The 25,005-nt window shown below is 31.3% G+C and overlaps 1 protein-coding gene across 1 annotated transcript; it reads right to left on the bottom strand.

The window, feature by feature from the left end:
* Positions 1–868: 868 nt before the first annotated feature.
* On the bottom strand, positions 869–2,252 carry BDR25DRAFT_334695 (NAD(P)-binding protein). The gene is made up of 2 exons (XM_033692953.1): positions 1,860–2,252; positions 869–1,812 (listed from the first exon to the last, which is right to left on the bottom strand). The coding sequence occupies exons 1-2, from the start codon at positions 1,891–1,893 to the stop codon at positions 1,091–1,093; spliced, it is 756 nt and encodes a 251-aa protein (XP_033546558.1). The 5' UTR covers positions 1,894–2,252; the 3' UTR covers positions 869–1,090.
* Positions 2,253–25,005: the final 22,753 nt, after the last annotated feature.

Here is a 25,005-nt window from a genome sequence, read left to right as displayed (position 1 = left end):
GTTGTTGGGGTCATAGTTGGCGTAGTCGTTTGGGCCATTCGGCGAAAAACCTAAGTGGCGTGAGAAATCAATCTCACAACTCAAAAGATATGTGGAGCTATTAGGAGAACAAGGGGCATAAGGAACTGAGTCGATTGTTAAGAGAGTGTACCTAAGGGCCTATATATGCGAGAAGTGAGCTGGGAAGCAGGGTAGACAGCAAATGGCTATAGCAGGCAGCAGTAGCTCCTGGATACGGGCATATAGTAGAGCTCGGAGAGTGCTGCGACTGCAAACAGGATTTGAGGCTGATTTCCATGGGTATGAGTACCGAGGTACGGTTCTAGTGATTCTACTCCCAATGGAGGTTTCAAGGTTGACTGGATTAGCGTCCTCTAGCGGAAGGAATGTGACTGGTTAGATTGCTAATAGGAATTAGAGTTTGAGTACAAGGCTAAGACTTTAGGGATTTTGTAGACTTACAGGGGGTATGAATTATAAAAGAAGTGATGTATTGTGGACTAAGGGTCCGAGGAGCTATGTGATTTATATAGTATCATGGGGCACCAAACTCAAAGTTGCCGGTGCTAACAATCGTAGAGCCCTCCGGTTTACAGATTTCTATTTGTGTTCAATACTTCCTACAGAGCAGCCCTCGTTGGAAAAGCTCGTTTCTCATGGTTGGCTCAATTCACAACTCAGGAGGTAGTTCCATTAATATTTTATCTCAAAATATAGCACATTGACTCTTACTATTAGGTCTTATTATGAAGGAACTAGGCTATTCAACTTCTTGCTAGAATTCGGGAGGGCGTCAACAAGGTACAACTTTCCAGGTCGTATCAACCCTGCCATGTTCAACCTAGACGATAAAAACTAGATATGCTGTGCAAGAATACTAGCTAGCGCTAAGTTTGTAAATATATATGGTCTTGGTACATTGGAAAATCAAAACACATGATTTCGGTTGTGATCAATGCGCCAAAACTGTAAAGCTTCAGGGCAAGTGCAGATATGAAGTTAGCAACACCAGATACTCCCCACGTAACCTCCAATTCGATGAAGTTTCTACAGTAAGTCCCAAACCGGAATTACGTGTTCTAAGGGTTATCTACCATGGCGCCACCTTCCCATATCTTTCAACAAATTGGTTCACTTCCCCGTCCCTCTTCCCTTCAACAATCTCAAGTATCCCCTGTGCACTCGTCTCCGAACTTTCAGCCCCGTTGTCAATTCGCCTCTGTCTATCTTCCCTCCCCGTCAGATCCGTAACCACGAAGCCAGGACAATATGCCCAAACCTTGCAGCCCCAGTCCTTGTGCTGGAAATACTGGCAGGCGGACATCATGTTCATGGCTGATTTACTCATGCGATACACATCGAACTGTTGTTTATAATGAGCCCAAGTTGGATCCGTGCGAAGACCAATAGACCCCATCGTACTCGAAACGTTAATGATGCGTGGGTCCTTGGACTTCTGTACCAGCGGGATGATGGCTTGTGTCAAGAGCATTGGGCCGTAGACGTTCGTTTCGAATGTCGCTCGCAGACTATCTCGGGATGGAGGGCCTTTCACGACAATACCCGCATTGTTGACAAGCACGTCGATGCGACCGAACTCAGAGGCGAGCTGTTGGGCAGCAGCCGTGATGGATTCGTCGTCGGATATGTCAAGTTGCACAAGGCTGAGGGTGCCTTGGGGCTTACGGGTTTGTATCTCTTTGATGGCGGTCTCGCCTTTGGACATGGTGCGTACGCCCATGATGATGTGGTTGTTCGGTGAAGCGGCCGCTAAAGCATAGCTTGAATCAAAGCCAATGCCATTGTTCGCGCCTAGAGAATGTTGAGAGATGTGAAGAATGTAAGAATATTAATCTGACCTGTGATGAGAATAATTCGCTTATCTGATGCCATGTTGATGTGTATTTGATGTTGGCGACCGAAATTGAAGACTGATGCTGATGCTGACGTTGATCCCAGTACTGGCGGGTCCTACGCACATATATACTTCCTTCCTCGAACAGGTTCCCTAGGTTCTGTCCTCGATTGTGTTGCAGCTGGCTGTGTCATGGACGCCTGAGTACCATTCTGCGTCTTTCCGGACGAGTGAGCGTCGTGTAATTGTGCGGACTTTGCCGACTAAGTCCGAAACATAATGCCAAGTGTGGAGAGAGCGGGAAAATAGCTTTTTAAGGTTTTAGTGAACCCAGAAAGAGCACCGCGAAAGCCAGGGAATGGTGCATTTAAAATCGAAGTGGTACAGATTGATGCTAGTGGGGTGCGCTGAATGGAGGGGCTGCTTGGACAGGAGAGAATGGACATAGCGGAGTTGAAAATCTCACATATCCGGAGCCAAGAGAAAGGCCCCCAGGCGGTTGTCTTGGCCTCGGTATGCCTAGTGAGGACGAAGAAGGATCCTACAGATGAATGACAATCTTCCACCCATTCTCTTCCAGTTTCTCCTCCTTATCTGCATGGTGAATGGGCTCGAAATAGGGATGCCTCCGTAGACGAAATTGCTGTACGGAAAACTTTAAATAAAGTAAAAACTACATAAAGTTGTTATATAATATATATAACATCTATAAAACTTATATTATTAGCTTATAGAATAAATCTAAGCAAATAATAAAAAATAGTAAAGAAAGTAAATGTAAAAGAAATACTAAAACTAGAGTTTAGTATTAGAGACTAAGTATACCTTAGTACTAAAAATCTACAGTATAGCAAAGAACTAGGCGCTAAGCTATGTAAGAAAAGAATTAGACTAGTAAAATATAGTCTTAATCTACCTTAGTTCTTAAAAATCTACCTTATTATACACATACACTTGCTAGAACTAGCACTATAAAGCGCACTAATTCTTAAAGATCTAGATAAGATTGTAGAAGAAAAAGACTATAAAGCAGAAGCTATTGTCGCAACCGCTGATTAGAGAGCAATAAGAAGCAAGTCTATTAACTATAAGAGGCTTATAGGGAGCCTGCCTATGTAGTGGGAGCTTAGGCGCCAAGTGTGTCAGGTTGCTCGTCCGAAACACAGGCGCGACACCAGGACCATGTGCTCTCTTACGCGACAGCTATTATAAAAAAAACCTAAAAAACCTAAAAAAGTACCTACTATTAGATAATATGTTTGCAGTTACAAAGCTCTCTATGCTCTAGCCACCTACACGTCTTTAACCTACTGCTTAGCTACGCCACCTGCTGCAGCCTAGAGCTATTAGTAGCCTTAAGTTACATGATAGATTCATCTAGTACTATATAAACTTGTAGTTACTCTTCTTTAGTAATAAAATCTAGTTTCTTATGCCTCTAGTGCTTTGCATAGCTTTATGTAATATATAGAAACTTAAAAAGAACTTAAAAAGGCTTTAAAGGTATTAAAGAATTAAAATTAAAAGTTTTAAGTAATATAGTAAAATAATTCTAGAAAGAACTTAAAGGCTGCATGCGCACTGCTAGTAGTATTATAATACAAGGATGTGTAGAAGAAAGTTTGTTAGATAAGCCTTCTTTTTGTTACGGTCTATGGTTGGACCAACGTAACTCCACCTGTGGTGCTCTACAATTTAGCTAGGATGGGATAGGGCTTGCTTATAGACTAATTAGAGGATACAGAAGCAGCGCAACTGCCTGCAGTTATAGAAGAATGCGTTATCTAATAGAAAGGCAGGCCACAAGTCTAACAAGTCTAAGAGAGTTTATAAAGCCGCGCTTAGTAGGCTTACATAAACTTATTCTACTTATTTTTAGCACTCTAACATGTATATAGTTCTAACCTTAAATAACCTTTAGCAGGTGTGTTTAATATTTAGTTTATTTTTTATATAAACTAAGTAGTATTCTAGCTTTTTAAAAAGCTGCAATACTATTTATATATCTACACTATATATACCTCTAACTCTGTCTAACAAGACTGTTTAACCTAGCTACTATACTGCTGCCTAAGGGTAAACTATAATCTAGTCACTCTACCTCCCTTTATTAGCCTAGTAGCCTTTACATAGAACTGTACACCCTACTGTTAGCCCCTACTACCTATCTTACTCTACTAGGAACATTATTAACTTAAGTGCTTTTATAAAGTAAAAATTATAACATTAAACACTACTTTTTTTAAAAAGTATAACTACTTAACATAATCTAGATACTAATATAGCTTATGTAGCTTTATTAAAATTTATAAAAGTTTCTACTTAAAGTAAAGCTATTTTAGTAAAATAGATTAACATAATCTAAGACAACATTAAAAAACTTTAGTAGATTAGTAATAAAATAAATAAACTAGTAAATTTTTTAAAAAAAGTTAAAAACTTTTACTAAAAAGTAGTAAAATTTAATAATTTTTTATTACTTATAAACTTTTAATAAGCTACTAGCTCTACGCATTAGATACATGCACTTTAAGTAAAGCTAGCTAAACTCTAGAACATTTTAACTAAAAAAATAAGTATTATAGCTAAAAAGACTTTAAGAGTAGCCTTTTTAAAGCTTTTTAAAGAATTACTAAAAAACTTTTGCTTTTTTTTTACTAAATGCTACTTTTATATATAATATAACAAAGAAGTATTTTAAACTAATATAAAAATAATATTCTAGATAAGATTACACTTAAAAAGCCTTTTTATAATTTAGTTTTAGCTATATATAGATAATTAAATAGACTTTAAAGCTAATAGCATAACACTTACTTTTAAAATAAAAAAAGTATTTAGTAGTATTAAAGCTTTTAAAGACACTCTAATAGCTATTTATAAAACTATAAATAAATAAAAAATTATAGCTAATAAGTTAGATACTTTAAAATAAATAAAAAGCATAGCCTAGAACTATGCAGCGCGCTTTAGAGAACAGCTAGCTATTTATAGCTAGACTAATTAGAAAGCTTTTTACTAGATGTTTTATAACAGGCTAAGCAACATTATTAAAAATAAATTTATATATAATAATAAACTAACTACTTTTAAAAGCTTTATTATATAAGTAACAACCTATAATAATAGACATAAAAAGTGTAAAAAAAAGAAGTAGTAAAAAAAAACTTCTTAAAAACTAAAGTTTATTTTTTTAAAAAAGAAGTCTTTTTAGTATAATAAAAAGCTAATAGACCTTAGTTACATAAAGCATATGTAAAGCCTCTTTTTAATAAAAAAACTAAGTTTTAGAATGTAATAGACTGCCTTTAACTAAAGAATAATAAAAGTAGTTAAAGAATAAGGCTTACTTAAACTATAAAAAAGTAGAACATTTCTGCTAAAATTACCTAGACTTCTAAAAAAAGAAGAATAAAAATACTACTATAATAGTAAAAGCTATTACTGCTAAATATAGCCTTATAGATAAAAAAATATTAAAAAGATTAAATAATAAACTTTACTAGTAATATAAAAAAAACCATTCTTTAAAAAACTACTTTAAAGTGTATTAAAAAGTAGCTATCTAAAACTGTTTGCAGTTACAAAGCTCTCTATGCGCTAGCCACCAACACTCCTTTAGCGTACTGCTGCCTAGCAATGCCACCTGCTGCAGCCTAGAGCTATTAGTGGCCTTAAGTCACATAATAGGTTTATCTAGTACTATATAAACCTGTAGTTGCCCTTCTTTAGCAATAGAATGCAGTTCCTCATGTCTCTAGTGCCTTACATAGCTTTATAAAAACTTTAGTAGCTTAAATAAAGTGTTACAAGATCTTATAATTTTTAAAAAATATAAAAAAAGACTTAAATCTAAGAATATATTATAAATATTAAAAAAAAAAAAAATTCTTTTTATAATTAAACTTTTAGCACTTTAGTAAAAAAGCTCTCTAAACAGTTCTAGAAGTGTAAATGTTAGAAGTGTAGTCTATAACATAACTATCTTAATAAATGCATAGTTATGCTTTATTAGATAAATATTAGTAATAACTATTTTACATTTAACATAGTAAGATAAATAGCTAGAGTTAAATACAACATTATAAATAAAAAAAATAATAGTAGTTTTTTACTAAGATCTAAGATTAAAAACTAGAAGAACTAAGTAGACTTACTAGATTTAAAGTCTCTAAGCTAGTTCTTAGAAAACTTAAGACACTGCTTCTAAGCCTAGTAATTAGTAGAAAGGCTTTTATTATATAATAAAATTATAGATAGTGTATACTTTATAGAAGCAACTCCTACAGCACTAACAACTGCTAGTAGAAGGGACACCTTGTACAGGTAGTATAAACACAAGAATACTCTTAGTAGACTTAAAAAGGCCCTTTTAACACCTTACATAGACTTAACAACTGTCTATACTTGTTAGATTTAAGCACTGTTTCTAGGCTTCCTAAGATGAATGATGGGTTTAGATATGATGTATGGGATGATTAATTAATTGTATTAATTGTGTTTTGTTTATTAATCCTTTTTCTGCTCTACTTGTGTTGCTCGGCTTTTTGTTCTGCCAATCTGAGTCCCTCGCGCACTAGCCCTATGCGCGACCAGCTTGCAACATGCTGCAAAATGCTGCAAAATGCTGCAAAATGCTGCAATTTGCAGCAACATACTGTTCAAGCTTATTGCTTGTACTATGTAGCAGCTTTTGTCAAACGTTCCTCCTGTCTTGACAGTAGGTGCGCATATCTGACACACCCTCTTAGCTTAGACATGCTTCAAGCTAGTTCCTGATTGCGCAACCTTAGTATGCTTCTAGGGCTTCCATTCTTGCTTTAATCTCTTCTATATACGCTTCCTAACTAACTATCCTCTCCCTAACATTAACTAGCTAAATTTGCTAAAGAAAGCTTAGCTATTTGCTAGCTAGAAGCGCTTTAGTAAGTCTGTCCACAAGCATTTTGCTAGAGGGGACATAGACAACCTTAATTGTTTGTTAAGAGACTTCCTATTAGAGCTAGTAGTTATAGATGTTAACATGTTAGAGCTTAGTTTAAAGTTAAGATATCTTTTTGTTTACTAGTTAAATTATCTGCTTGTTGTTACACTAGATTATAATAGTTAAATTAGGCATCTTAACTTATAGTTTATTAAAAAGCATTCTTGTAAACATAGCTTCTTTAGCAACTTAGAATAGTGTAAGTAATTCTGCTTTTATTGTTAACATTATTACTATATCTTGTTTATTTACTTACTATGTAATCTATCTGCTAAATAGTTAAATAACATAGCTCTAAGAGCTCTTTTTATTTAGTGTATTATCTATAAATAACATATTGCTTGCTACTATAAAGTAGTCTTCTCCTTTTAATTAGAGTGCGTACGTCTGTGTCGCATGTAGGTACAGGATAACTTAATCAGCTGCATCCTAATAGTTAGATGCAGGATTTGTGAGAAACTGTGTAAGGCGTAATATAGTAAAGGCAATGTCTAGTCTTATAGTAACTACTATAAAGAGCAGAGATCTAATCTTCTGCTAATATTAATTTACCTTTAATAGGGTTGCAAAACTAGATTACAGCATAAGTTTAATCCTGCTTATAGGTGTAGCATGCTGCAGGTCCTTTCTGTTAGCTAGCCTAGCTATCTTGTTAATATATAAGGCCTATAACAGCTAAATTATTTGTTTTTATTAATCTCTAATAATTTTAACTTTTAGAAACTATTATAGGTCCTTGCCTTCTATTAAGGTATACTTCTCTTATAACTAGTCTACTACACGCTATGCATCTGCTTTAGAGCCTTTTCTGTGCGCAATAATAAGGTTGTCTATATAAAAAAAGACAAATATTCTAGCTTTAGTTATATAGTAGGGTTTGTGTAAGACAGCTAAGAACCTAAGGCCTTTAAAAGTTATTATAAAATAGTGTTACTAGAGTAGAGAAGAAATTTATAGGCTATATAGTGCCTTTTAAAGCTTTAGTATTATACCTAGTTTCTAATAGCCTTTTAGCATCTGCATGTAGATATTGCAGTTAATTGCTGCATGTATAAACGCGTTAGTTATGTTGTATTATTTAAGCTTTAAGTTAAAGCGTGTAGATATTACTATTAGCATTTAAAATAAGTGTCCTGCTAGGGTAGCAGCGTAGGTATCTTATGTAGTAATGTTTCTTTATTAATTACTATAGGCTACTAGTTATGCCTTACATCTTTGCAATCTATAGTGCTTGTTAAGCTTATAAGTGTACACCTACATATAATCTAAGATCTACTGTCTAGCTGCCTTAATTAGCTTTGTCTAGACCTCTGTCTAGAATTTTATTGTCTAATAACTATCTAGGTGCGTTCTTTCTACTGCCTTAAACATCTTATATAAAAAGTGCTTTTCTAGTTACTTTTAGGTTAATAGTAGAGGTAGTAGCTAGCTTCTATAAAGTGTCTTTTTTTTAAATAGCATTTTTATTAATGCTGCTTTATCTAGTGTCTTGCTACTATGCTTTTTTACACTTCTAGATCTTATACTAGCTATAAAGGCTATAGCCTATAGTATAGTCTTTAACAACTCTATTTAGCTTAGCTTTAGTGCTGCTCTAGCTATTAACTATATAAGTAGTGCTGTAGGTAGCAGAGTATTTAGAGGAGATAGATAGTTATCTTTAATTTTTCTTTCTTAATAGTAGCCTAGTAAGTCTACTTTATTAAAATTTAATATATTATCTATAGTGTTGTCTTTATAAAATAACTCTATCTCTAGCTAATAACTAAGTGTTAAAAGCTTAATTATTCTAATATATATAGTAATTTTTTTTACTATGTTATATATAAAGTTATCTATTAGGTTTTTAGGCTTACTACTAAAGACTAAGTGTTTGTTAAAAATAACATTATGTGTATAAATTACTTTTACTAGCAGTAGTATCTATACATAGTAGATGTTTAATAATTAGTACTTAACTAGATATCTAATCTACGCCTTTAAGTCTAGCTTTTATAGCTTAGATTTATTTTAATGTGTGTTATTAGTTATTATAAATGCTTTACAGCTATAAGCTTTTAAATGTGTAAAGCTTAGCTTTTAAATTAATATAACAACTTTATTATTTAAAGCTGCTTATGTAAAGAAGATCTTATATAGTATCTTCTAGTTGTTAGTATAGTTTAGCATCTAATTATATAGGTATACGCTAGCTCTAGTAATGTATAGCTATATATTCTATAGTAGGTTAGCATCTAGTTGCATAGCTTATAACTTCTCCTTATTTACACTCTCTAAGCGTTTAGCTTCTCTGTTCTAGGCTTATGTATCTAGTGCTAAAGGCTTAACAGTTATTTTATGTAATGCTAGCTAGCGTTCTACCTTTAGTTTTACTATTATAATCTTGTTATTAGCTTTAATAACTTTTATAGTAATATTATAATAGTTTTTTAGAAAAAAGATAAAAATTATAAAAGCTTTAATAATTAATTTAGTAGGCCTGTTATCTTTAAAGTAGAGGTCCTACTAGAGGCTAGAATACTTGTTAGTAATTAGCATTTAACTTTACTTTTTTATAATGCTCTGTGCTTTATATGCATAGAAAGTAATTAATAGTCTTTTACTAAGTCTACTATTACTAATTTATAGTGTGCAGCTAATTTATTATTATATCTTAGCTCTGCTACATAAGTTATATTAGACTGTTATAATTTCTTTAATTTACACCTCTTTAGCTTGCTGTATAAAGTGTTAAAGTGTAGCTAGTCTAAGGTGTTCTAGACGCTTATACTATAGCTCTACTAATGCCTTTTATAGACTACATTTAGTTCTTATGTTAATTATGTGTGTATAATATAAGCCCTTTTATAGTAGATAGTACTCTAACACCTATTAGCTATAGATCTTTATAAGATCTTTAATTATTATTCTATCTAAGGCCTTTAAAGCAGTTAGCTTTGCTTATGTGTTCTACTAGATTCCTTTCTATTATAGTAGGCAAAACAAGACTAGGTTGCACAGCAGGTCTAGGCACAGTGCAGTGTTATGTAGTACAAGACTGTATACTTAACTATGTGTTTTATGCTTACTTTTTAGGCTTAGTGTAATTAATCTATAGCTTTAAATCTATATATAAGAGTTTCTAGACTAGATAAAGTCTTTTAGTGTTAGTAAATAATAGTTGTAGATCTAATTAAAATTATTTATAATATAGCATGTTAAGCCTAAGTTAAGGATAAATAATTCTTTTAGCAGATATCTGTTCTAGTTTAAATTAACTATAGCTAGTAATGTAGCTGCCTTAACTTTTAATACTTTCTAGCTTTTAAGTTAGTCTTCTTATATCTCTAGTGTAAGTGTATGTAAACTTTTTAGGATTAGTATCTTTAAATTATGTCTACGCTGCTTTCTTAGTAGGCTTTAAAATTCTAAGTTGTGCTTACGCTTTAATGCTATAAGCTCTTTAACTCTCTTATTTAGCATCTACTAGTCTAGTGCTCTGTCTAGATAGACATAGAAGCAGTTCTTTAATGCATAGATGTGTCTACATGCAGAACATTTAGTGCCTTCTGTTTTAGTAGGTTTCTAGCTTAAAAATAACTTTCTGTTATTTTTTTAATAACATTAATGTTAAAGTTTACCTTATTTTCTTAACATTATAACTTCTACACTATAGGCGTTTTTATTTATGCCCTAGGTGGTCTTTCTACTTTTAGTAAGGTATAATAAGTAATCTGTTGTAAAGGCAGCTTTATGCTTTTTTATATATATTAGATAATTTAACATTATATGTTTTTAGAAGCGCTTTATTATTTCTTTTTAATTTATGTTTAGTGTAAACTATCTGCTTTCCTAAAAAGTTATAGACTAATAAGGGGCAACTTTATTTATAGTAGTTAGAAAGTCCTTTGTAACAGCATTAAACTGTGTTGTTTCTAGAACATTTTATGTCTCCGCTTCTATAGCAGCGTAGTTATACTCTGCTAGCTACAGGTCCTATATGCTTGCGTTTCTTAGCAGCTTTAAAGATGCATTATATTAGTTGCGCACACGTTCTTGTTTAAATTAGTTATTAACGCCTACTGTAGCTTTAAAGTTTGTAATCTACTGTCTAAGTAGTTAATCTAGGGAACAGCATGTACACTGCAGATGCAGGCTAACTGTTAACTAGATAAAGACAATAATCTGTTAGAGGCTTAATTGCTCTCTTTTATAATTATGTCTGTCACTTTTGTACTTGTAGGCCTTAATCTTGTAGTATTTAATAGCTTCTTTAAAGGCTCTAACACTACTTATTAATAGCTTGTTTATGTGCGTAGGCGTTTTAACGTTGGAGGCTGGTGAAAACTCAGCTATTAGCGGCATCTCTGGAGCTCTTGGTTTGGAGATCATTTGGATGGTCAACTTAGGATCCACTTGCGGCCAGATGCCGTGCGCTACACATCTCGATTGCAGCTGCATCATCCAGGCTCTGTAGTCGGTGTGGTCTCGAAGGACGACTGTCGCGTCTCGAGGAGGCTGGGTGGCCATTTTGTATCGATGGAGGCACTAAGACTCTTAATTGTCAGATTTAAGCACTGTTTCTAGGCTTCCTAAGATAAATAATAGGTTTGGATATGATGTATAGGATAATTAATTAATTGTATTAATTGTGTTTTGTTTATTAATCCTTTTTCTGCTCTACTCGTGTTGCTCGGCTTTTTGTTCTGCCAATCCGAGTCCCTCGCGCACTAGCCCTATGCGCGACCAGCTTGCAACATGCTGCAATTTGCTGCAAAATGCTGTAACATGCTGCAATTTGCTGCAATTTGCTGCAACATGCTGTAAAATGCTGCAATTTGCTGCAACATGCTGTAAAATGCTGCAATTTGCTGCAACATGCTGCAAAATGCTGCAAAATGCTGCAAAATGCTGCAAAATGCAGCAATTTGCAGCAACATACTGTTCGAGCTTATTGCTCGTACTATGTAGCAGCTTTCGTCAAACGTTCCTCCTGTCTTGACAGTAGGTGCGCATATCTGACAATACTCTTAGTACTAGTGTATGTAATAGTATTACACTAGATACTAGAACAACAAGCATTAAGCAGGCTAGTAGCCTATATAAGAGAAGAACTATAATAGATGCCTATAGCAAGGAACAGCCTTAGCCTATAAAACTATAAACTGTTACACCTGTTAGACAGCTCTTTTTTATAAATAAAAAAAATAGCTAGACTATAAAAATAAAAATAACTATATGTTTTATTATTTTTAATAAAAAGTTATAAAAAAAGATTACCTAACATTACACTACTTAGTAAAGAACTGTAAGTGTAAAGTAGCTAATTATTATAATAAAAAGCACTAAATATAAAAAAAAAGTTTAATAATAATTTATAAAATATTAATCTATACCTTCTAGAAAATAAAAAAGTCTTTTATAATATATTAGCCTTAGTTATAGTAAGATAAGAAGTAGAATATAGCCTAACTATAACTTTTATATTTAACAGATAATTAAGACTTACTTTTTTTAACAGTAAATGCACCTTTACTAGAATAGACAAAGACTAAGTAGACTAATAAGACATTTTATTTTAAATTAAAAAAAACTTATTTAAGGTAATCCTTACTAATGCATCTTTAATAGAATATAGTAAAAAATAAATTAACCTAAAAATATATAAAAAAGATCTTAGAACTTTAAATATAAAAAATTAAAAGTTTATAAGCATACTTTTATTAAAAAGTAAATAACGTACCTAACAAGTTGGCTGGCTACACAGGTTAGCCGGCCACTTTTGCTAAGCCCCTACTAAAACCACCCTATTCTAGCGCAAAACAGCCTACTTTAGCCCTGTATAAAGTAATACAACACAAGATATTATTTAAAGTCTACTTCTGCTACTTTCTTACATGTATGTAAGTTATGCCTAGTCTAATTATACTATCTATATTACCTTTAACTTAGCTTACCTTCTTTAGCGCGCACATGTGTTTTTAGCTTCTTCTTATTACTACGCACTTTAAACTTCTTTAAAGTAGTTAAACAAGCTCTATTCTTAACTATTAAAGTCTTTTCTACCTAAATTTACTTTCTTTTATGTAATCTATGTTGCGTGGTAGCCTTATTTACTACTTAAAGCTTTATAATCTTCTTTTACGCTAACACTAGCTTATGCGCAATAATTGCTGCCCTTTTTAAAACTTTTTTAAAGGCTTTTACTATAGATGTTAGTAAGCTATTTATATGCCTTTAAATCTTTACCTTTACAAGCATTAATTACAACCTAAATTTAAAAGTATTACTTAGGGTTTATAACTGCTAGGGCTTGTTATTAATAAGTAGTAGTAGTAATAAAGTACATAACTAGATGTTAAAGGCTATTTTAACCTATTCAAGGTTAAATAGGACTAAACTAGCGCCTTAAAACCCTTCTTAGATATTACTAGAAGTAATTACTATATTATAAGCATGTATAAAGCATAACGTACTTCATAGGCGAGTTGCTTACACACCTAAGTTGCTTACTTTTGCTAAGACTTTACTACACTACTTTTTTTATACTAATGCAGTCCTAACAACACTACTTAGACATGTTAAAGAAATATTAGATATAGCTTACACTTTAGGCTTTTAAATAAAACATAACACTTTTTAAGTAACATGCTACAGCTATCTATAAGGTTTTTTAAAAGATAATAAGTAACTAACGCGCTAGATAACCTTTCTAAGCTAATTATATAGCTAACTTATAAAAGCTAGATAATAATAAAAAGTAGGTAATTATTTAGCATATACTTAAGCTAGATGCATAAGAATTTCCCCTTTAGCTAGTAGCTATAGCTAATATAGCTAATTCTTTACACGCTAAGTATAATATAGGCTATATTAGCATAAACTAGCTTAATATGTTTATTAAGTGCTACTTAAAGCTTAAAGTAAAGTTTAAGTATAAGTATAACTATAAAAAAGCTTTTTATAAAAATCTTATAGTAATTTAAAGCTAGTTTAACTTTATAAAGAATATTAAAGCTAAGTATAGCATCTAGAATAACAACATGTATAACTTTAATAAAATAAAGTTTATAATAAGCTAGATATCTACTAGAGTAGTTATTATAAGTTTAGAGAGACAAGAATAGCTAAAAGTAGTCTAGCTAGGTAACTAGGAGTAGACAACAGCTATCTAGGGCATTAATACTAAAGGGTAGGCTATTCTGCCTTTTATTATCTTTTAAAGTAGTAACTACTTTTTAAACTAGTATAAAAAAAAATCTACTCTAGAATTAAGTTATTATAATCTTTAAGCATAGCTAGACTACTAATTAGCTTAGTTTAGACTAGTTAAAGCACTTTAACACGCATATAAAGAAGTGTACTATTAGCAGCTACTATCTGCTAGTTATTAATAGCTATAAAAGCTACAACTTACTTTATTTCTTGTAATACTATAAAGATAATAAAATTATTACTATTTACATGCTTTTTTACTTATTACACCTTTTATAGCTACTTAATATAGGTTATTTTACTTCTTTAAAAAAAGTGTATAAGCGCTAAGCTAAAAACTTTATACATAACTAGATTATTTATATTATAAAAATAAAGTTTTTACTATACTTTAAAGCAGCTTATAATGCTATAATTACTTTTAGTAATATTTAAGAAGAGTTTTAAGGCGCTAGATTAGTTCTTTTTAACTTATAATAAGTTATTATAAGCCTTAATGTAAAGTTACACACTTTATTACTACTACTACTTATATATAACAAGCCCTAGCAGTTATAAACTCTAAGTAATACTTTAAAACTTAGGTTATAATTAATGCTTATAAAGATAAAAATTTAGAAGTATATAAATAGTTTACTAACTTTTATAGTTAAGGTGTTTAAAAAAGTCTTAAAAAAGGCAGTAATAATTGCGCATAAGCTAGTGTTAGTGTAATAGGAAATTACTAAGCTTTAAGCAGCTAATAAAGCTGCTATGTAATATAAATTACATAAAAAAAAGTAAATTAAGGTAAAAAAGACCTTAATAATTTAAAAAGGCCTACACTTAACAGCTTTAAAGGAGTTTAAAGCGCGTAGTAACAGGAAGAAGGCAAAGAAGCAGGTGTAAGCTAAAGTAGGTAAGCTATCCTAAAGGCGCTATAGATAGTGCAATTAGACTAGGCATAACATGTAAATGTGTAAGTAAGAAGTAGAAGTAGTATCTAAATAATATTCTAGGCTGTACTGTACTATATAGTGCTAGAGCAGATTGTTATAGGCTATAATAGAGTTTGTTAGGGTAGAGTCTTAGCAAAAGTAAGCAACTTCGGTGTGTAAGCAACTCGCCTGTAAAGTACGTTAGTAGGAACTTAAGTTTTATAATATAAGTAATTTAGTTACACATAAAATCTTTAGCTTAGCGCTTATACATCTTTTTTAAAGAGGCAAAATAACCTACATTAAGAGGCTATAAAAGGTGTAATAAGTGTAAAGGCATGTAGATAGTAATAATTTTATTCTTTTTATAGTACAACTAGAAATTAAGTAAGTTATAGCTTTTATAGCTATTAATAATAAAAAGCTAATAAGCGCCTATAACTTTTTTTTATATGCTTATTAAAGTGCTTTAACTACTATAGCCTAAGTTTATTTATTATCTAGCTGTTTTTAGAGACTATAATAACCTAGTTTTAAAGTAGATTCTTCTCTTTATACTAGGCAAAGAGGTAATAGTAGCCCTTAAAAATAATAAAAAGTAGAATAGCTTACTTTATTATGTTAATGCTTTAGATAACTATTATCTACTTTTTATTACTTTACTATATTGCCTTTAGCTATCTTTATCTCTCTAAAGCTATAATAACTGCTCTAGTTAATATCTAGCTTATTATAAAGCTTAACTTATTAAAGTTATATATGTCTTTATTCTAGATACTGTACTTAGCTTTTATGTTAGCTACTAGGCAAAACTAGCCTTAGATAACTTTTAGATCTTTATAAAGCGCTTTTTTATAATTATACTTATAATTAAACTTTATTATAAACTTAAAGCAGTGCTTAACCTATATACTAGGCTAGTTTAAGCTAACCTAGCCTAGATTACACTCTGCGCGTAAGGAATTAGCTATATTAACTATAGCTGTAAGCCTAAAAAGAAATCTGCGTGTAATAAGCTTAAGTATGTACTTAACAACTACTTTTTTTTAAGCTTAGTGTTACGTTCTACGGTTGGACCAGCGTAACTCCACCGGCAGTGCTCCACAATCTAGCTGGGTTAGGACAGGGCTCGCTTATAGACTAATTAGAGGGCACAGAAGCAACACAGTTGCCTGCAGTAATAGAGGAATGCGTTATCTAATAGGAAAGTAGGATATAAGTCCTAAGAAAGCCTTAGCAAGTTTAGCAAGTTTAGGCAAGTTAGCAGTACAGCTAGCACAGCTAAACTTAGAGAACTTATTTAAACTTGCCTTAGCACCTCTTGCACATGTATATAGTTCCCTTATTAAATAACCTTTAAAAGGCGTGTTTAACATTTAGTTTATTTCCTACATAGACTAAGTAGCATTTAGCTTTCTAAAAAGCTGTAATACTATTTATATATCCTACACTATATATACCTCTAATTCTGTCTAACAAGACTGTTTAACCTAGCCTCTCTACTGCTGCATAAAGGGCAAACTATAATCTAGTCACTCTACTCCTCTCTAATAGCCTATTAGCCTGTACGTAGGACTGTACACCCTACTAGTTAGCCTCTACCTTTTACCCTACTTCTCCTCTAGGAACATTATAAAGACCTATGTGCTTCTATAAAGCAAGAATTATAACATTAAACACTACCTCTCTAAAAAGTATAGATACCTTTTAATATAACCTAGATTTTAACATAGCCCACACAGCCCTGTTAGAATCTATAGAAATTCATAGCTAAATTAAAGGTATTCTAGCAGGATAGATTAACTTAATCTAGAATAACATTAAGAACCTTTAGTAGATTAAAAAAAAATTAGTAAACTAGTAAAACTTAAATAAGAAGTTGCTAACTTTTACTAAAAAGCACTAGAAACATAGACCTCTCTTAGGCTCTTAAGCCTCTAGGAAGCTACTAATTACGCCTTTTAAATACATAAACTATAAGTAGAGCTAGCTAAGATATAAAACATTTTAACTAAAAAAGCAAGTAACACAGCTAAAAAGACTTTAAAGCTAGCCTTTTTAAAGCCTTTTAGAGGATTATTAAAGGACCTTTACCTATTTTTTATAAGATGTTATCTTTATATGCAATATAATAAAGAAGCATTTTAGACTAATACAGAAATAATATCCTAGATAGGATTACACCTAAAAGGCCCTCCTATAATTTAGTTCTAACTACATGTAGACAACTAGATAGACTTTAGAGCTAACAGCGTACTACTTAACTCTAAAACTAAGAAGGTATTTAGTAGCATTAATAGTTTTAAAGCAGCTCTAACAGCTATCTATAGAACCCTAGACAAAAAAAGAATTATAGCTAACAGACTAGACACTATAAAGTAGGGCAACAGTCTAGTCTAGAACTACACAGCACACTTTAGAGAACAACTAGCTATCTGTAGATAAAGTAACTAGAAAGCCCTATGCTGCATGTTCTATAACAGACTAAATAATAAAGTAAAAGATAAATTTATGCATGTAAATAAGCTAACTACTTTAAATAGTTACATTATAAAAGTAACAACCTATAACAACTGCTATAAAGAATGTAAAAAAGAAAAAAAAAATTAAAAAGAACTCTCTAAAAGCTAGAGTTTATTCTAAAAAAGAAAGAGCTTTTATAATATAATAAAAAACTAATAGACCTTAGTTACGCAAAGCATATATAAAGCCCCCCCTTTAAAAAGAACTAAGTTCTAGAACATAATAGGCTGCCTTTAACAAAGAAATAATAAAAGTAGTTAAAGGACAAGGCCTACCTAAACTATAGAAAAGTAGAACATTTCTACTAAAATTACTTAGACTCTTAGAAAAGGGAGAATAAAAATACTACTGCAATAATAAAAGCTATTACTACTAAATACAGCCTTATAGATAAGGAAATATTAGAAAGATTAAATAATAAACTTTACTAGTAATGTAAAAAAAACTATTCTTTAAACAACTGCTCTAAAGCGTATTAAGAAGTAGTTATTTAAAACTTTAGTAGCCTAAATACAGTGTTGTAGAACCTTATAATTTTTAAAGAATATAAAGAAGAAACTTAGATCTAAGAATATATTATAAATGTTTAAAAAAAATAGTTCCCTCTCTAAGATTAGACCTTTAGTACTTTAGTAAAAGAACTTTCTAGAAGGTTCTAGAAATGTAAATGCTAGAAGTGCAGTCTATAACACAACTACCTAAGCTATTACATAGTTATGCTCTACTAGATAAATATTAGCAATAACTACTTAACATTTAATATAATATAGTAGATAGCTAAAGTTAAATATAACATTATAGATAATAAAAAATAGTAGCAATTCTTTACTAGAATCTAAGACTAGAAGCTAGAAAGATTAGGTAGACCTGCTAGGTTTAAAGTTCTAAAGCTAGTACTAGAAAAGCCTAAGACGCTACTTCTAAGCCTTATAATTAGTAAAAAGGCTTTAGTAATGCAATAGAGCTATAGCTAGTATACACTTTGTAGAAATAAAACCTATAGCACTAATAATTACTAATAAAAAGAACACCTTGTTTAGATAGTACAAACACAAGAATACTCTTAGTAGACCTAGAAGGGTTCTTTTAACACCTTACATAGACCTAACAACTGTCTATACCCCTAGTACTAGTGCACACAGCGCTACTGTGTTAAACACTAGGACAATAAACACTAAATAGGCTAGTAGCCTACATAGAAGAAGAACTACAACAGGTGCCTATAGTAAGGAACAGCCTTAGCCTACAAAACTATAAATTATTATACCTGTTAGACTACCTCTTTTTATAAATAAAAGAAATAGCTAGCATATAAAGAATAAGACAACTGTAAGTTCTACTACTTTTAGTAGAAAGTAGCAAGAAAAGAAAACTATCTAATATTATATTACTTAGTTAAAGATTATAAATGTAAAGTAGCTAACTACTATAACTAAAAGCACTAAATCTATAAAAAAAAAGAATAAGTTTAATAACAACTTATAGAACATTAATTCTTACTTTTTTTTAAACAAAGAAGTCCTTTATAATGCATTAGCCCTAGTTATAGTAGAATAAGAGACAAAACATAGTCTAACAACCACCTTTACATATAAAGAACAGCCTAGACTAGCCTTTATAGACAGTAGATGCATGTTTACTGTAATAAATAAAAATTAGGTAGACAAATAAAGCATTTTATTCTGCATAAAGAAAGACTTGTTTAAGGTAACTCTTACTAACACATCTTTAATTAAGTATAGTAAAAAATAAATTAACTTAAAAATATATAAAAAAAACTTTAAAACCTTAAACACAAAAGATTAGAGGTCTATAAATATACTCCTATTAGAAGGCAAGTATAATGTAATTTTAGGCTATAACTAGCTTAAAACACATAACTTTGTAATTAACTAGAGAACAATAACAATAGAAACCTCTAAAGATTATATGCGCATAACCTAGTTAGCATGCTATAATAATTAATGCCTAGTCTATAAATAAGTAAAGTAGAGTAGTAGTTACTACCCTAAGAAAAGAAAACTTTAAAAGTTCCCCTGCTAAGAACTAAAAGCTTAAGTAGTAAAAATAATAAAAAAAAAACTTAAAAAAGTCTCCTATAAAGACATTAAGACTAATAAAGATGTAAAATAGATTAGCATTTTTTAAATCTAGAATAAAAGCAGCATTCTTTTTAAATACAAAGACTATAAGGACATGTTTAAAACACTAAAGGACTCTAAAAAACTACTACTACACTAGCCTTAGAACTATGCTATTAATCTAATAAAAGACTATAACTTAAAGACCTATAGGCTTTGCCCTTTAACAAGGACATAGAAAGAAGCCTTATAAAAATATGTTAACTAAATATTAGCTTAAAGCTATATCTAAAAAAGCTACAGCCTAGTTACTTTAGCTATAGTCTTTGCAAAAAAGAAAGAAGAAAAAATCTAAGTCTGCTAGAACTATAGAACTTTAAACAATAACATAATTTAAAACTAGTTTCCTCTACTTATTATATAAGACATTATAAACTAACTAAAAGAAACTTAGTACTTTATAAAGTTTAATGTATAAGACAGATTTAATAAAATAAGAATAAAAAAAATAAGTAGCTTATAGCATTTAGAACCTTATAAAGACTCTATAAACTACTAGTAATGCTGTTTAGCTTAATAAATGCTCTAGCAACATTTTAGTAAATTATTAACACAGCTTTTAACCTATATCTTAATGTCTTTACCTTAGTATACCTAGATAACGTCCTTATCTACTTAAAAGACACCCTAGAAGACTATATATAGAAGGTACAAAAAGTCTTAGAACAGCTAAGAAAGTACAGACTTTACCTGCAGCTCTCTAAATGTAAATTCTACATTACTAAAATAAAATATTTAGGATTTATAATTAATAGTAAAAAAATAAAAATTAACCTAGCTAAAGTGTAGAAAGTACTTAAGTAGCTAGAACTTATAATAGTTAAGAAAGTTAAAGAATTCCTTAGACTATTAGAATATGTTAGGCAAATAATTAAAGACTACTTAAAAATTACTATACTCTTAATAAACACTACTACTAAAAAGCAGGTAATAGCAAAATTTATCTAAACTTTATAAATAAATAAAGTGTTTGTAGCGCTAAAATAAGCTATAATAGCTAAACTAGTATTAAAGATGTATAACCTATAATTAGATACTAAGATCTACACAAACGCATCCCTAGAAGCTAGCAGAGCTGCGCTTTACTAGAAGTAAGAAGACAACAGATAGCACCTAGTAGCATACTACTCTGCTAAGTTTTTAGGACCTAAAGCAGGCTATAGCATACTTAATAAAGAACTTAAGGCTATACTAAACGCAGTAAGAGTATAGGCTACAGAGCTATATAGGATAGCAAAACTCTTTTACATTATAACAGATTATGTAAACTTAGTTATATTTCTAACTATAAAGAAACTATTACTAGTGCACATAAAATAAGTAATAGAGCTTGTATAGTTTAACTACATTATTAAGCATGTTTTAGAAACACAGAACTAGCAAGCTAACGCTCTTAGCTAGAGGCTAGACTACTTTAATAGAGAGGAGGAGAGAACTAAGAAGTTTACGCTTTTTAAAGAAACTAATAAAAGATAGATCTATAACAGGCCTTAACTTATAAAAGAACTCTGCATGCTTATAGTAAATAAGCAGAGATAAAAAAATCTAATCTAAGAATATTATAAATCTCTAATGTTTAGGCACCCTAGAATAGGCACCCTCTAGAAGAAATTAAGGGCTGCTATACTACAATAAATACTAAAAGTAAAGTACTATGCACTAAGGTGCTTAAAGAGTGCAACACCTGCAATAAAAATAACTTATAAAAGTATAAAACTTATAGATACTTTTACTTAATTAAAGCACTAAAACTACTATAGATAATAATTATAATAGACTTTATTATAGAACTACCTCTATCTAAAAAGCTAGAAATAGAAAGGATGTGTAACATAATTATAGTAGCTCTTAATAAAACTACTAAATATCTGCACACTTAGCCTTTAGAAAAAACAATAACGTACCTAACAGGTTGGCCGGCCACTTTTGCCAAGCTCCCACTAAAACCACCCCATTCTGGCGCGAAACTGCCTACTTTAGCCCTGTATAAAGCAATACAACACAAGATATTATTTAGAGTCTACTTCTGCTACTTTCTTACATGTATATAAGTTATGCCTAGTCTAATTGCACTGCCTGCATTACCTTTAACTTAGCTTACCTTCTTTAGCGCGCACCTGCGTCTTTAGCTTCTTCCTATTACTACACACTCTAAACTTCTTTAGAGCAGTTAGACAAGCCCTATCCTTAACTATTAAGGTCTCTTCTGCCTAAATCTACTTCTTTTTATGTAATCTACGTCGCGTGGCAGCCTTATTTGCTGCTTAAAGCTCTATAATCTCCTTTTACGCTAACACTAGCTTATGCGCAATAATTAATGCCCCCTTTAAGACTTTCTTAAAGGCCTTTACTATAGACGTTAGTAAGCTATTTATATACCTTTAAATCTTTACCTTTACAAGCATTCATTGCAACCTAAATTTAAAGGTATTACTTAGGGTTTACAACTGCTAGAGCTTATTATTAATAAGCAGTAGTAGTAATAGAGTACACAACTAGATGTTAAGGGCTATTTTAACCTATTCTAGGTTAAATAGGACTAAACTAGCGCCTTAAAACCCTCCTTAGATATTACTAGAAGTAATTACTACATTATAGGCGCGTATAAAGCATAGTAGGAACTTAAGTTTTATAATATAGGTAATCTAGTTACGCGTAAGATCTTTAGCTTAGCGCCTATACACCTTCTTTAGAGGGGCAAAACAACCTACATTAAGAGGCTATAAGAGGTGCAATAAGTGCAGAGGAATGTAGATAGTAATAATCTTGTTCTTTTTACAGTACTACTAGAAATTAAGCAAGTTATAGCTCTTATAGCTGTTAATAATAAAGAGCTAATAAGCGCCTACAACTCTTTTTTTATATGCTTATTAAAGTGCTTTAACTACTGCAGCCTAAGCTTATTTGTTGTCTAGCTGTTCTTAGAGACTGCAATAACCTAGTTCTAAGGCAGATTCTTCTTCTTATACTAGGCAGAGAGGTAATAGCAGCCCTTAAAGATAATAAAAGGTAGAATAGCCTACCCTATTGCATTAATGCCCTAGATAACTGTTGTCTACTCCCTATTACTTTACTATATTGCCTTTAGCTATCTTTGTCTCTCTAAAGCTGTAACAACTGCTCTAGTTAATATCTAGCTTATTATAAAGCCTAACTTATTAAAGTTATACGTGTCTTTATCCTAGATACTGTACTTAGCTTTTATGTTAGCTACTAGGCAAAACTAGCCCTAAATAACCTCTAGATCCTTATAAAGCGCTCTCTTATAATTATACTTGCAATTAAACTTTATTATAAACTTAAAGTAGTGCTTAACCTACATACTAGGCTAGTTTAAGCTAACCTGGCCTAGATTGCGCTCTGCGCGCAAGGAATTAGCTATATTAGCTATAGCTGCAAGCCTAGGGGGAAATCTGCGCGTAATAAGCTTAAGTATGTACTTAATAACTACCTTTTTTTTAAGCTTAGTTAGATTCCTTAATTTAGGCTAGTATTCTGCTTCTAAAGGCTGTCTAGCGCGTTAATTACTTAGTGTTGTGTGAGAGACATTATAGATAGCTGCAGCGCGTTGTAAGGAGAGTTTTAAGTCTTATTTAAAAGCCTAAAAAGCAAGCTGTATTTAACGTTCTTTAGAAGATTTAATCTAGTGTTGTTGTTAAGGCATTATGTAGATAGGTAGAGTGTGGTGGGGGCTTGGCAAAAGTGGCCGGCCAACCTGTGTGGCCAGCCAACCTGTTAGGTACGTTAACAGCTAAAAAATTTATTTATAAATTAAAATAAAACATAATATTAGTACACAAGTGCCCTAAGACTATTATCTCTAACTAAGATAAGCTATTTACTAGCAGATTCTAGAAAGCAGTAATGCGGCACTTTAGCATAACGCACAAGCTATCTACAGCCTACCACCTGCAGATAGACAGCTAGACTAAGAGAGTAAACGCAGAAGTAGAAAAATACCTAAGAAAGTACATTTTCTATACTTAGCATAACTAGGCAAAATAGCTTCTAATAGCATAATTAGCTATTAATAATGTAGAATTAGCTATAATAAAGAAAACACTATATAAAGCTAATTTTAGATACAACCTTTACTTTACACTATAAGAAAACTAACCTACAGACTTATAGAAATTAGTAGACTAGCTAACAAGTCTATAAAAAATACACAAGAAGTTAGTAATAAAAGCTAGATTTAGTAAAGAAATAATAGAAAAGTATGTAAACAAATTATAATAACTAAAACTAAAGATTTATCTAGAAGACTATGTATACCTTAATACTAAGAACTTTAAAATACCTAGACCTTCTAGAAAGTTAGCTGAAAAAAGAATAAAGCTATACTAAGTCTTATAAACTTAATAAGATAATTATAAACTTAAGCTTCCTCTATATATAAAGATACACCTATAGTTCTATGTCTCTAGCTTAGAAAAAGCACTTAAGAAGATTCCCTTATCTATGTAAGAATAAAAAGATAAAGAAATAAAGTATAAAGTTAAACACATTATTAGTAATTAGAAAAACTAGAAAGAATTTTTAGTAAAATAAAAAAAGTAGCTTACTAGCAAAAACATATAAAAACTAGCTAAGAATTTGTAGAACGCGCAGCTATTAGTATAAGAATACCTTTAAGCTTGTTTAAAAGAAACTAGCTAGGTAATAAAGCACTTATATTAAAAAGAATAGCTACATTATTACTAAATAGTAGCAGCCTTTAAAGACAAGTCCTAGCTAATAAGGGCTATAGAGGAGAACAGCCCCCTACTTTAGCCTCTAGGGCTTTTATCTTGTCTAAAGAAGAGAGGTCCCCCTTTAAGTATTTTATACGTTAAACCTCTAGTAGATCTAGTAATCTTTAGATATAATCCTGCCTAAAACACTCTTTATCTCTTACCTCTAAAGTCTTCTAGCTCTAACGCAGCATTTTTTCTTATAAACAGAGTTGCTTTTAATTTTAAACTAGTTATTTATCTAATAACGCGTAGTCTCTAGCCTAAGAAGCTTTAGTAAACTAAAGAAGCTTCTTCCTCTCTCTCTCTAAGCGCTCCTACGCAGTATTAGACATAAAGGTGTTACATTTATTATTCTTTTTTACACACTTAACATATTTGTTTAAGGACAATGTTAACACATAAAATAACCCTAAAAATTAGTAAGCGCTGTAGGGCCTTATCTTTATTTAGTAAAAAGGATTAAAATAAAGAATAACATAAAGACAATAAGATAAACAGGACTAATAAGCTATTTAGTTTAAGAAAGATAGATGTTAAAAGTGCCTTCTAGCAGGTAAGCGCTTACTTTATAAATAAACTCTTACTAACATAGTTGTGTAAGCAGAGCAGCAAGAACGCTGCTAGGGAGGAGGGGCAGTGTGTTACAGTCTACAGT

Source organism: Lindgomyces ingoldianus (assembly GCF_010093535.1).
Source record: "Lindgomyces ingoldianus strain ATCC 200398 unplaced genomic scaffold BDR25scaffold_19, whole genome shotgun sequence".
In the NCBI taxonomy this organism is placed as follows: Eukaryota; Fungi; Ascomycota; class Dothideomycetes; order Pleosporales; family Lindgomycetaceae; genus Lindgomyces; species Lindgomyces ingoldianus.
The sequence above is the reverse complement of the archived record's forward strand: the minus strand, read 5'-3'. Positions and strand labels throughout refer to the sequence as shown.

What these genes read in the sequence shown, in the direction of transcription:
- BDR25DRAFT_334695 (XM_033692953.1), bottom strand. Translation starts at nt 1,893, where the DNA reads ATGGCATCAGATAAGCGAATTATTCTCATCACAG. An exon ending in GCGAATTATTCTCATCACAG is followed by an intron (nt 1,813 to 1,859) that starts GTCAGATTAATA and finishes AACATTCTCTAG; the next exon opens with GCGCGAACAATGGCATTGGC.